The 14173-nt window shown below is 42.4% G+C and overlaps 1 protein-coding gene across 3 annotated transcripts in view; it reads left to right on the forward strand.

Moving 5' to 3' along the window:
* Positions 1-2459: 2459 nt before the first annotated feature.
* Positions 2460-14173, forward strand: part of LOC129341251 (septin-2) — a 66235-nt gene continuing 54521 nt past the window's right edge. For 2 of the 3 annotated variants that reach the window (XM_054996357.1, XM_054996359.1), the window contains exons 1-3: positions 2460-2537; positions 11622-11673; positions 13034-13133. In XM_054996357.1, the coding sequence (XP_054852332.1) occupies positions 11647-11673; positions 13034-13133 (127 nt within the window). In that variant the 5' untranslated portion in view covers positions 2460-2537; positions 11622-11646. Of the gene's footprint in view, positions 2538-9501; positions 9611-11621; positions 11674-13033; positions 13134-14173 lie in introns of all 3 variants that reach the window. The other variant, XM_054996358.1, reaches the window with a different exon arrangement.

The raw sequence follows: 14173 nt of genomic DNA on the forward strand, positions 1-14173 counted from the left end.
ACCTGTGGAGCAGTTCCCCAGAGATGCGACCTTGTGTTCTGAAAGAGCTCTGTGCTTAACTCCCTTTCACACAGCTTTGGTTGGGGCATGGGGGGTATATAAATGAGTCCAATAGCTAAAAGATGTGAATTCCTAATGAAAGGAATGACTTTGCTTTTCCGTAGCTCTCATTCATTTAGTGGGGGTCTGCAGAAGAGACAGCCAATCAAATAGAGTGGTTAGATATTGACTGGGGAGACCTTGGCTGAAATCCCCACTGTCCATAAAACTCAACAGGTGACCTTAAGCAATTATGGAACATGCTACACACAATCCTCGTTGCCATGTTGCAACAACATGTGTATTTTCTAGTTGTAGTACGCACTACCTGAGACTTGGACTTTTGAGGGTAAGTGTTTTTGTGCACTGAAGTTGCAAAATATAAGCATGACCCTTTCCACACCTAAAGACAATTGTGCATACTGACAGGACTATACATAGCTCATTCTCCCAGTATATGAGATAGGAACGACAGGCACATAATGCCTGAAAAGGTCTATATTGATGAATTGAACTGAGCACATCAAGTGGTGGACTGAAGCCTATGACCCAGAAACGTAACGCGAAAGAGGGATTATATCTGGCCTAGGCTGGTATGGACATTGAAAGCTATACCAAGTAACCACCCACTAACAAGGTAAAGAGTCTCTGCCTACTTAGGAGACTCTCCAGATACGTAAAGCATTATGACTGTCATAACTTAATCCAAAGATTAAAAACCTAAATTGATTGGATAAGGACAGATAGAAAATAGATGGCTGAGAGCAGTATTAAGGGTGGGGGGATTAGTCAGCTCAAACCCCTAAGAGTTTAGGGAATCCTGGAGGAAGAGGTTTGAGAGAGCAGGCCTTTCAAACGGTTGAGATTCTTTGCATGCAGGCCATTCCCCTTGAACACATGAGGCTACCTTTATATGTTTGCCAACCTCAAGGTGGTGGCTGGAGATCTCCTGGAATTACAACCAATCTTTCAGGCTACAGAGATCAGTTCCCCTGGAGAACATGGCGATTTTGGAGGTTAGGCTTTATCATTTTATACCCCATTGAGATCCTCCACTTCATAAACCCTGCCCTCTCCAGGCTCCACCCCCCCAAATCTCCAGGAATTTCCCAACCTGGAGCTGGCAACCCTAGTTCTGCATGCCAAACGGTTTCTTTACTGTCATCTACTCAGAAGCAAACTGATCTCCATATCAGAAGCTACTGTTTGCATCTACTCCACCCTCCCCTCTCCACCTATATATCTGACCAGTTTCTTCTTGCCCTCCACACATCTGACGAAGAGAACTGTGATTCTCGAAAGCTTATGCTACAATAAAGTTGGTTAGTCTTAAAGGTGCTACTGGACTCTTTTTGATTTTGCTACTACAGACTAACACAGCTAACTCTTCTGCATCTATTTACTGTCACAGTAGTGCTGCAGCCCCACCCTTTGATATGCAGACTTGTAATAAATAATAGCTTGTGTTTTAAATAAATACATAAATACATAAATCCAACTGCTATTAACACTTATCATGATTAATTTTTTAAAAAGAATGTTGCTCCCGGAGGCAAGGAGGACACTGCAATTAACAATGAACATGCTTTGTGGGGAAATTGTTGCTGAAGGCAAATAAAGGGAGCACATCACCCTCCTCTTTTTTAAAAAAGTTTCAGGTTCTACTGCAGTGTTGGTCTGCAGTAGAACAGCAGGGTGTGAATCCCGTGGTACCTTAGAGACCCAATAAGATTTTCAGGGCATAAGCTTTTGAGAGACAGAGCTCCCTTCTTCAGATACTTGGAAGTATCAAGATAGGTAGCTGCATTCGTCGGTCTGTAGCAGTAGAAAAGAGCAAGAGTCCAGTAGCACCTGTAAGACCAACAAAATTTGTGGTAGGGTGGGAGCTTTTGTGAGTTAGTCTTCCATACTGAGTAAGTGAGCTGTGATTCACGAAAGCTCATACCCTACCACAAATTTGGTGTCTTATAGGTGCTACTGGCCTTTGCTCTTTTCGATTGGAATTATTTGAATACATTACTGGAAGTCTGAATCAGAATCACCAGGTATCTGAAGAAAAGACTTTTGACTCTCAAAAGCTTACACCCTGAAAATCTTACTGGTCTCTAAGGAACCACTGGACTTTCATTTCACAAACATTTCATGATTTTTGCTCTTTTAAGGAGCCGAGCTCTAAATTCCCCAAGGGAGCGGGTGACAAGCAGCAGCTTCCACAGGGCGCCTCAGCTGTCAGGAATGCCCCACCCTTCCCCTGAGGAAAGGCAAAGCTTCCCCGCAGTGGAATCTGGGGGCAAGGCCAGGGAGCGCCGCTCTAGCTCTCGCTCTCGGTAGCACTCCCTTTTATCTAGCAGCGGCGTTTTGAAGGGGACGCATAGAGACCTGGGAGCTAGAGCGGCCGCTGTGGCTTTGTGGGATACGGGCGGAGCGCTTGAGGGAAACGTTTCCGGATTTCTCGGCGCTGGAAGGGAACGGAACGGAACGGAGGGGCTGGAGGCCAGGTAAAAAGAAAAGGGGAGGAGGGTCTGAAAGGCCCCTCGCAGGGGTGTCACTCGCTCGCCCTGACAGCTTTCAGGGAACCGTTTTCGTCCTGTGCTTGACCTGTGGAATTTGTGCCTGTTGACGTGCCCCCCCCTTTCCAGACTTGTTGCGAATGAGTGGCCAGTCCAGTGGGATTGGGAGAAGAAACTGCCAGGAGCCCCCCACCCCTTATATCTTTCCCATTTTTGCTTAATAATGCTCCACCCAGGTGGAAATCCAACAGGTTTTGTACCTCCTGTTTTAGAGATGCAGTGATAGGGATGGAAAGCTTCCCCTGGCAGATTGTCTGTTGCACAGCTTTGGGAATCCCCTTTGGGAGCTAGCATCTTGTGGCGCCTTAAAGATGTACTCCCCTCATACCATTTTTTCTTTAACTTGATATTGCTTAATCCTGATGGAAATCCAACAGGTTTTCTACCCCCTGGCTCAATGATGCAATGTTAGGGAGGGAAAGCTTCCCCTGGAGAATTCACAGCTTTGGGAATCACTTTTGGGAGCTAGAGTTTTGTGGCATCTGAAAGATGTACAGCATTTTATTTCAGTGCTGGCTTTTGTGGAGTAGAGCTCACTTTGGCAGATGCTATCACTAAATCAGCTTTCAGATGCCCAGAAAACTCCTGTTTGTTCTAATTCCCGTGGGGTGGCTTTTTACAGCTATGCATAGGGTAAGAAAAATGTACACGGGAATAAAAAAAAATGCTGCAGCCTTCAGGAATTGTTTCCTGGATCCAGCATTACCTTTTCCATTGCCTGCAGAGCTCGTGTTAATTAAAATGAAAGGCTTGGCATCTTTAATTTCATTCTTGCAATTGTTAAATTAGATTAGAAATCTCCATTTCTGCTTCTCAAAATGTGAAGGAAGTGCCCATTCGTTAGAACATTTAAGTGGTTAAATGTTTAACAGAATTTTAATCTGATGTTCTTTCAGGAAAGGAAATGTTGCACCCCTAGGTCCCAGGCAAAATGCAACAGGTGAAGTTTTCTAGGCCTCTGTCTCTACCGTTGCCTACCGATGTCAGGGTGATAAGAACCACATGAGTGAAAGTTGAAAGGAACCACCTTACACTGTGGCTCAGATATGCATGTGTAAGGATAGGGTGCTAGAAAATGTTACCTGTTGAATTTTTGCAGGTTGTGCAGTTTTTGAAATCCAGCCTTGAAACCAGAAATGCCATATTTCTTTTCCATCAGGCAAAAATTCAACAGGTGATATTCCTGTTTTGATTTATTTGAGAGTTAATTCATTTAATGTTATTCTATGGCTCTTCTATACTCCTAACATCCCAGAATTGGAACAAGGAAGATTTGGATTGTTTTGTATGAGCCTGTTTAATTGCTTCATACTGTTATCTACCCTTGATGGTAATGTGACATAAGCTTTCTGAAATAAGTAAAATATTAGCTTGGTAGGTAGTATAGGAAAGCCCCTGCCACAAACATGCAGGGTTTGGTAGTGATTTCAGAAAACTTTGCCAGGTGAATTTTGTTGCTGTTGCACTGCTTAGACAAATTCAAAAGCTGTTGTATTGAATGCCACATATAGCTTGTATAACATTTCTATCCTGCCTTTCCATCTACTAGGGCCCTCAAGGTGGGTGATCAGTTAAAAAGACATTAAAATCAACTTAAGAACCATACATATATGTAAAACAAATATGAAGGAAGTCGAATAAGGGATCTCCAAACTAAACAAGTCTTCGCTTGCTGGTGAAAAGGGATAGATAAATCTCCCCAGGGAGGGAATTCCACAGTTTTGGTGCCATGACCAAGGTGTGCATTTCTCAGGTTGCTACCTGTCTAGTCTGAGATGATGCGGGGAGTGCTGAACCCCTGAAGATGACAGTATGTTGGATAGGTTTATATGGAAGCAGGCGGTCTCTTATAGAAATGCAGCTTGTGCATAAGCTGGAAGAATTGGCACCTTGATTTGTTACCTGAAACCATTAAGGTTTGTTGGGCTTTGTGAGTGATTGGGAAATAATTCTGCATGGGAAAAAGCAAAGAGTCAGGGTACTAGGAGCTAACTTCTGCCAGGTCACATGGGAAGAGGAAGTTCTGTCTGTTGCTAGACTGCATTCCCATAAGCAGCAAAACTGGAAGGTGGGACCATGGCTTGAACTGAAGCTTCTGAGATGGTTCTCCTTGGTAAAGATGGAATGAGAGCCTGTCTACGTTAGGCACCAGAAGTTCTCTTGGTTTACCAGAAAACCTAATGACTCAAGTTCTGAGGAAACTTGTGTTTCCTGTTCTTTTTTCATCTGATTATGTGGGAAGAAACAGGGATTTCTGAGTTGTCTTGGCTAACTCGGGCACAGCTTCTTGCAGATGTGAGGATGAGATAGTTGCTTTACAGTAGCATCTTGATGGGAGTCGGGTGCCCTGTTTTTTGCAGCAGGAGGCTGTAATGAAAAGGAGTTCGCAGAAAGGAAATTATACAGGGTTGTAATGTAAACTGCAAATACATAAAAGAAGCTCCCTGTTATAGGGTTGGATCTGAGTTGTATTCTACATCTGGCATTAAAAGCAATTAAATTGCATTTAATTTTTGACTGGAGAAAGATGGAAAAACTGAATTTATGTTCCGATGCTGGAATATTTAAGTTCTGATTCCGACCTCAAGTATCCATATGGGTGGGCAATTGGTTCATTTCTTGCTTTATCAACAAGGGACTTCTGATTATGTATGCCCTATTTGAGAACTCATCTACAGACTTGTCCTTCAGTATGTATTTTATCAAATTCTTTTGTTAAAGCCACACGCACTGGTGGCTCTTATGTACTGCCATTGTTATGCTGGGGCCGTTGAGGAGTTTGTGATGTGGTGGAAAGTGCCATCAAGTCATAGTTGACTTATGGTGACCCCTGCTGGGGTTTTCAAGGCAAGATACTCACGGAGGTGACTTGCTATTGTCTGCCTCTGTATAGCGATCTTAGTCTTTGGAGGTCTCCCATCCAGTTACTGACCAATGCTAACCCTTCCTAGCTTCCAAGATCTGAGCAGATTGGTCTTACCTGGGCTATCCAGATCAGGGCACAGTGGTGTGAGCTAATGGCTTCTTCGTAAGACTGCCACAGAACTGCCAAGGAGTTGTAAAGATGACACACAGTCGCTGGCCCCTGCCCAAGCCTAGGAAATGGTTCTTTGCCTCTGTGGGAGCTCAGTAGAAACGCTGTATGCACCAAATCATTAATTGCATGTTATGCTTGTGATTTAGCTGCCTGGCTCTGGATTTCTCCATGGGACCCCTTTCTCTTTTCTTTGGCTCGTTAATTTCAGATTGTGCTTGGTTTTGCAATCCTGGAAGCATTTTAGGAATGTTGCTTGGATTTGAGGCTTCCTGCTTCCATCCACATCCAGAGTTTCTCACTTAAGCAATATGTCAGAGAGCCTCTCAGCAAAACTGAAGGGTCTTTAACATCCTGTCAGAGGATTCTGGGGCATTCTCCAGTTCTTGTATATGCTTACGTTGGTCTTAAAATAGTTTTAAATAAAGAATTGATGAAGTTCTCTTTGTGGCTTGTGTTCAGATGCATTTCTTTTTCAAACTTGCAAAATGCTTCTGTTTTTGGCATTTAAAACATATTGGGCTGTCTGCTTAGTTAAAACCGGCTGCGGCCATAATCAGTGTTCCAAATCCCAGACAAGCAGGATTTGGAAGAATGTAGCTTGGATGTCTGAGCTGGTTTTAAATGACTTCAGAATTACAGATGCTGCAAAATGGACTGTCGGTCTGGTGGTTATAGCTAGTCTCACAGTGGCATGTGTTTTTCAAGTGGAGCTCATGAAAATTTTTTAAAATATAAATCACTAAGTAAGCAGACACTTTCATGTGAATACTCTTTTTAAAAAATATATACACAGTTGTATTTGGGCGTATTTCCTACCCCATTCCAAATTCCAGCATATCTCAGCGTATCTCCCACACAAACCAAAAAAACTTGTTTTAGTGGCTGAAGGCAACTCCAAGAGCCTGTTTGAAACACCCATAGCCTACGTCCACAATTCTATGTCAGGTGGACTGTTTCCTCTATCGAGAGTCCCCTTCCCCCCTCTTTGCATATATAATAATTCATACCTGTTCTGTGGAATTTGTTTATTTAATATACATTTATATCCTACCTTTCACCAAAACCTGAGATGGACTGTTTTGTATACCAGAAGGAAGACTTATTTACCTATCACGATAGCATGTAATGATCTGTCTGCTAGCTTTCCCAGCTTTCATTTTAAAAAATTAAGTCTAGTCATTTACTTAGCAGAGATATGCCTTTCCCCTTGTAGCTCTGCAGTGAAAGAGGCTGCAGACTTTTTTTTTAAATGAAAGCTGGGAATTCAGAGGACTGAGTAGATAGATTGTTATAATGCTGCAAAAACATATCAAATGCCAGGATAGGAAAAAGAGAGCGCTCCAGTGGCACTGGTGGGGTGGGACTCTGGAGCAAGGAAAGACAAAAGTATGGGGGAAACTATTTTGTGGGTGCTCCATTGTGAAAGCCTCTGTGTTTGCAGTGGTAAGGAAAACTACATGGAGAATCATTGCTATGTGGAAGCAGCCTGGGTCTTCTTGGTCCTAACCTGACACTAATCAGTACACCGTACTGGCTCTCTACTAAGAGAAACAATAACTATATAGCTGCTTGAAAAACAAAACATAAGATTTACTGATGAGTTAAGAACTCCCTTCCACTAATTAAAGCAAATGACTCTTGTGGGTAATAAATGTAAGTCAAGAATGAACTGCTGAGAGGGCCCTATCTACATTTCAAGTGATTTTCCCCTTCCTTTTATAAAGGGTTATTCCTGGTCTTGTTTTTGTGTCTCCTTTCATTATCCAATTTAATGACTGCTTCTTTTTCTGTTTCTGCTAGAGAAGTAAAATTTTTGGAAATGTTGAAGCTATAGAAAAATACCATTTTTTTCACAGGAAAAAAATCTGGACATGTTGGAGAAAGTTACGATGTATACCATATCTACTCTCTTAAAACTATTTTGACTGCTTAAAACAACACAAAATGCATTTCTGACATAGTTTGCATATATAATTGTCAGTTTTCTATGAGCAAAAATGCACAGTTCTGCTCCCTGTGCTATCTTAGCATTTATGTCTTAGTTTCTGCTATTAGAAAAGTAAGAAAAATAAAAGTCGACACTCGAAAAGATGAACTTTGTTGTAAACAAAAGGAAATACATTATATGGACAGGAACAGCCTCTATCACGGGTCCCCATCATGGTGCTCAGAGTGTCATGATGCCTGCCAGCATCTTTCCTGGTGCCCCCAAGTACTTTTAGAAAGTGGACAGTGCTGGGTGGGACTTCTTTTGTGCTTATGGGATAATGCAGACAGTGGGTTTATGGAATGTAGTTTATCTATGCAATTTATCTATGCAAATAGTGGAGTCATATTTCTGGGCTTTCACATCTTGCCAGGGTTTTTTTTCTGGGAAAAGAGGTGGTGGAACTCAGTGGGTTGCCAGCACAGGGGGCAACTTTTGGTGGGAGGTGGTGCCCCTGGTACCACATGCACATGCGCATAGTGCGCACACACTCCCAGAACCACACACTGATGTCACTTTGGGTCAGCTGGAACAAGGGGGGAGTTTTTAAAAGTTTAAATAGCCCTTGGCGAAAATAGTCACATGGCTGGTGGCCTCGCCCCCTGATCTCCAGACCTCCAGTGGTGCTGAGGGCAATCTCAACTCCCCTCTGTCTGGAGATCAGGGGGCGGGGCCACCAGCCATGTGACCATTTTCAAGAGGTTCCGGAACTCTGTTCCAACGCGTTCCAGCCGAAAAAAAGTCCTGCATCTTGCGCTTCTGCTCATTTGGTAAATATCAAGCTGGAGATAGATTATGGAGAACAATCACTGAGGTGAGACAAGGGTTTTTTTAACTGATTTTTATTGGTTTATATTAATAGAATTGATGATTCATAAATTCTCCTTTCCTGGTGTAGAAAAAATAAAAAGGCTTCCCTTACGTTTTCTGCTAGATAACAAGAATTGTATTTTCCTGATGCAACCTGTTGTTCTCAGAGTTTGGGAATGCAGAGCTAGGTGGCCCATTGGTTTGGCCTTTGCCTTCATGTCTGTTCTTGCTCTGCGTATAAACAATCACACAAACACACAGGCTCTGCAAAGCCAAAGCTGGTTCGTTCATGATGGGAATAAGGCAGGAAGTCCTCAGGCAGACGCAGTCCATTCCCTCCTCCTCTTATATAAGCAAAAACGGAACAAACCACAATTTGTCATGATGTTTAATCTGCTCAAAATAACCTTGTCTGGCTTGTTGTCTATAAACCAGGATTCAGAACCAATATTAAGCTTTTGAATCCTGGGTTGGAGGTGCCAGAACAAACCATAATTTGTCATTTTACTTGTCTTCGACATCATGACAAGTTGCAGTTTGCTCAGCCTCTGCACAAAGGAAGGACAGCATGAGTCCGAAGACTTCTGAGCTTTACCCATTACAAACAACCCATCTGTTAACAAGGGCCGAATGAAGCCATTGAGTTGGATTCAGTGTGTGCATCCATATGCGGAAGGGCAGTTCTGCCCTTTGCAATGTGACAGTGTTGCACAAGAAAAAGGGAACTAAATCTAAGCATGCTCTTTACCTTGTGCAAGAGTACAGTTATGGAAACGACTCATAATAGCATTGGTTATACAAGCAGCCTCAGTACAGCACTAGTGGCTGTTTTTGTTCATTTCATGTTCTTAGGATCGAACGCATTGTTCTTAACATTACGCGCAAAAACAGTCTGCTGACTTGTATTCTGTACTCCTCAGGCTTGAAAACATCAGATAACGGTTTTCATTTTGCTGTTATGGAAGAGGGTAGTTCTCAGCGGCCCACTGGAGAGTTTACTTTTTTGCATCCTGAAGCAGCAAAAGGAAATGACCTGTGTTCCTTCCTGTTTCTTCCAGAGGGCCCCTCTTTTCATAATGGGATTTTGATATGATGACGTGCCTGGGGGGGTCTTGCATTGGAATAAGAGGAGCCCAGCCGAGCTTGATCCCTGTGCGCACTTGGAGGGTAACTTTCAAAAGTCTATTCTCCCGTGAGATCGGAAATGTGTTGGTACAGTACATTTAGTTCAGAAATCTGTCTCAGATGAGCATTGGTTTACCATGTTATATAATGGCAAAATTATGCTCGTCGGCTCTCGGAAGTGTAATTCAAAAACATTTGTACTTGTTATTGTTCTAGAAACAGCTGTACCTTTTGAAATTACTTTTTGGAATAAATACTATTTGCTTTGTTATTTAAGTACATGGAGCACAGTCCACATATTTTTCTAACGTTAGTGATTGGAACATGTACCCATCAGGGTTGTCTTTGCACTTTAAGATCTCCAAGCAATATCATGCAGGCTTTCCCAGCTGAAATATGAATCTTGGTCAAATTACTTGAGGCAGGCTGCTGCCAATTTAACGTGGTCAAGTGGCACTCTTAGGACAGACACATGGAAGTGCAGTAATATGCAAATGAAGTTAATTTGCACAAGCAGATAAATTGGATTAGTGCACGACTTTTTCTTAACACAGGGAACAGCCTGCTCTAGTGATCCCATCCACCGGCCACATGGTTTTGTTGTTCTGAATAGGGATCAAATTGCTGCTTTATTTAGAACAGCTGCATGAATGTAGAAGGAAAGGGGCAAAAAATGTCACTGCTGGGCTTCTTGGCAACACATTTCTTAGCCTGAAAGGGGGGAAGTGACCTAGGGACAGACACCTGTGGCTTCTGGATGCAGGTGCTTCCCTTTGCTTTCCGAGTGTCACCAACACTGGCAGGAAATGGCAAAAGTTATGTCAAAATGCAAAGTCAGATAAATGTAGAAAGATCAATACTAGCATTGATGGAACCTATCAAAGATGGCTTATAAAAGAAAAGGGGGGAATCTGCCATTTTTCTTAAATTTCCTTACTGACATCCAACAGATGCACAGCTTAGTCAAGAAATGGCTTATTTTCAATTCTGATTTTGTGTAGTGACTATGACCTAAGAGCCAAGAAATCCCCGATTAGAAAGTCTCCTCTGCCTTGAATTTACCAGATGGCCTTAAGCTAGGCATTATTCTCTTAGCCTGACGCCCCTCGCTCAAACTGCAGTTCAGGACTATAATAATGCAGACTTGGCTTACAGAGTGGCCCACATCTGGACAATCACAGTAGCCGTAATCACATTTTAAATTTTTGTAATAAATGGGTAAACAAACAAGAAGAACAAAACTTACCCACATAAATTTAACAACTTATCATACCAGATATAGATACAAAATAAACATGTGAAGCTGCCTTATACTGAATCAGTCCATTAGCCCATCAAGGTCAGTATTGTCTGCTCTTCACAGTCTCAGGAAGAGGGCTTTCATGTCACCTACTGCCTGGTCCTTTGAATTGGAGAGGCTGGGGATTGAACCTGGGACTTTTTGCATGCCAAGCATATACTCTACCACTGAGCCATGGCTACCCATCCTATATAGATATAGATACAGGGATTTTTTTCAGCTGGAACGTGGTGGAACGGAGTTCCAGCACCTCTTGAAAATGGTCACATGGCTGGTGGCCCCGCCCCCTGATCTCCAGACAGAGTGGAGTTTAGATCGCCCTCCATGCTGCCAAGCGGTGCAGAGGGCAATCTCAACTCCCCTCTGTCTGGAGATCAGGGGGCGGGGCCACCGGCCATGTGACCATTTTCTCCAAGGACAACCCACTGAGTTCCACCACCTTTTTTCCCAGAAAAAAGTCCTGTATAGATAGATAATGAAAGAGCTCCACAATGCCTTAAAGAGAATAAATGGATTGATGTCCTCCTTCATGTTATCATTCCATGAAACGATAAATAGACATAACCACTGGTTTCTTATGGTTTGTCATCCAAGCCTTTGTGTGTTTACTTGGGGGTGGGGGGGCGCACTTTTTGTCCTCCTTGAGCGGTAGCAGCAAAACTGTGAGATGAGTTCCTGGGTTTCTGAGTAACCTTATATAACTCCTTCAAGTTCAGATAAAAAGCAACTTTGTGCATTTATTTTTCCCCCTAGGTTCTGAAATTTGCAGTATAGGATCATGTCTCAGTCTGGTGAAAAAGTTAAGGTAAGTGGAAAGAAAGTTTTGAAAGGAAAATCTGTTCTTCACATCAAAATTATATAAATTGGTGTCTTTGACTGGGCAGAAAGGTGGGATATAAATGTTGCAAATAATAGGATGTACCAAGCTGTCATACAGCAAGTCAGACTGTTTAGCTCAGTATTGTCTACTCTGACGGGAAGTGGTTTTCAGGCAGAGAAATGTCACAGATTGAACCCAAGCCCTTTTGACATACAAAACTTGAACTCTGTTGCTTACCCACGGTCCTTTCCATTTTGTACTCCACCCGGCCGTGCTTAATAGTGACCCCCGTTGGCTGAGGGAACTGGCCACTTAACCTTGCCTTAACCGTTTAACCGTTAAAAATTGAGAAGTAGTACCCAGAATTGTATTCCTCCCTGCACAGCAAGCATTCTTCTATTGCATATGCCATAAGCAAGAAAACAAAGCTCAGTACTTGTTAATCCCACCAGCTTTCTCTCCTTTCAGTGTCGGCACTGAGCATAGCGTATTGGGAGTGCCTGCTAAGAATGTTGATTAGTCAATTAATTAATGAACTAACTTGTTATATTGGAAATATTTTTATTCTGCTTCTCCATTTAAAATGCCTAAGTGTTTTCTTCTACTTTGGTATTTTCATAGGAATCGCACAGCTGAAAGTCTGACCTTTCTTTCTCTTGATTTTGATGCGAGTGTTTATTTTTATTTATTTACATTATTTATAGTCTGCCTTCTCACTGAGACTCGAGGCGGATTACATAGTGTGAGTCCGTACAGTCAAGTTCAAAGACATTTCAATGAACAGTGTAATTGGGTATATAAATGCAAATTTGCAAAGCTTTAAAACTAGCATAATACATAATAATTATATATAAAACTATATAATACAGAGTGTTGTGAGATATCTTAAACGTATCTTAGAGAATGTGCAGCTCTTACTCTTCATATTGTAGGATCTAATCCTTTAGCAGCTGCAGTTTGAGAAGAAACTTGGGTTTCATCAGTCAACTTCTGCTGCCCAGAACTAAGTAAACAATTTACCTTCCTTAGAGGCTGCAGGAAAAGAAGTATGAATAATGGGGGGGGCAGGGAAGATGCACATGTCTCCCACAGAGAGGTGGACACTTGCTTGATACAAAGCATGCTCATCTCGCCTTTGTATGAGATCCAGAGGTGGAAGAAGAACGAGTGTGAGTCACTGATGTTCTCTTGCTGTTGCTGCTTTTGAACATCCAAAGCAGCCCTTTATTTTGAGTTCTATATTGATGATGTTGATCTAGTTTTATGTGCTTTAAGCACCTACATGCTTTTGCTCAACGACCTTGGTTTTTGGTGTTACAGTTTCCCCTGTTACTTTCTTCCCCAGTTTTCTGATTCTGCAGGCTACGTAGGCTTTGCTAACCTTCCCAACCAAGTCCACAGGAAGTCTGTAAAGAAAGGCTTTGAGTTCACCCTGATGGTGGTTGGTAGGTGTCTTTTTTCCCTCCTTCTTATAAATACTTGGATTGTTATTTATTACTGGAATTAAGAATGCATCTGTCAGTAGTGTGTACATATCAGCACATTTTATTGAAAAATGCCACCAAAAATGATGTAAGGAGCTGGTTCAGTCCACAGCTCCCCCTTGACTTAGTCATCCCTACATCTGTTTATCCTTGAACAAAAGTGGATTACAGAGTTGTTATTGCACTGAACAGGCCTGACTTTCCTGCAGTTTAGGCTGAACCAGTATTTAACAGCATCTTCACCCTTAGCTATCATCCTGCATGTCTTTTAGTAGAGATTATCTGCCTCTACGTCCTTGCTTGATTTTAAATTTCAAGCTGATTTTATATGTGCATAGATATTTCCCCTTACATGCTTTGTTATCTTGGGGGAGGTTGTGGTGGTTTTTTTGTGGCTTTGTGCAACTCTTGACACTGTCAGGTCTCTTTCCTGTCACTCACCTCTCTTTCTTTGTCTGTCTTTTTATTTCTTTTATTTTGTATCAGTTGCACAAATTCACATTATAGTGGTGCCACAACAAGTCCTTGTTCCTGCTAGCGTATAAAGAAGAATTACATATGTATAGAGAGAGTGGGGAAGAGGTCTGTGTCTAGAAATAAATAGAACTGAAATTTAACAAACACCTAGTACACTTAGATCTTTTTAACTTAGCTAAGAGTTAGATAGCACCTCAGTGGCACCTTTTCCACCCCCCTTCCTTTTTAGGGCTAACCAGGGCTTTTTTTCAGCAGGAACGCGGTGGAATGGAGTTCCGGAACCTCTTGAAAATGGTCACATGGCTGGTGGCCCCGCCCCCTGATCTCCAGACAGAGGGGAGGTTAGATTGCCCTCCGTGCCGCTGAAGGTCTGGAGATCAGGGGGCAGGATCACCTGCCATGTGACCATTTTCTCTGAGGGCAACCCACTGAGTTCCACTAGCTCTTTTCCCAGAAAAAAAGCCCTGGGGCTAACTACCATAGAACAGTTTTATATTTAACGCTAGCCTTGGTCAGCCCAGACC

This window comes from Eublepharis macularius, chromosome 13 (genome assembly GCF_028583425.1).
Source record: "Eublepharis macularius isolate TG4126 chromosome 13, MPM_Emac_v1.0, whole genome shotgun sequence".
NCBI lineage: Eukaryota > Metazoa > Chordata > Lepidosauria > Squamata > Eublepharidae > Eublepharis > Eublepharis macularius.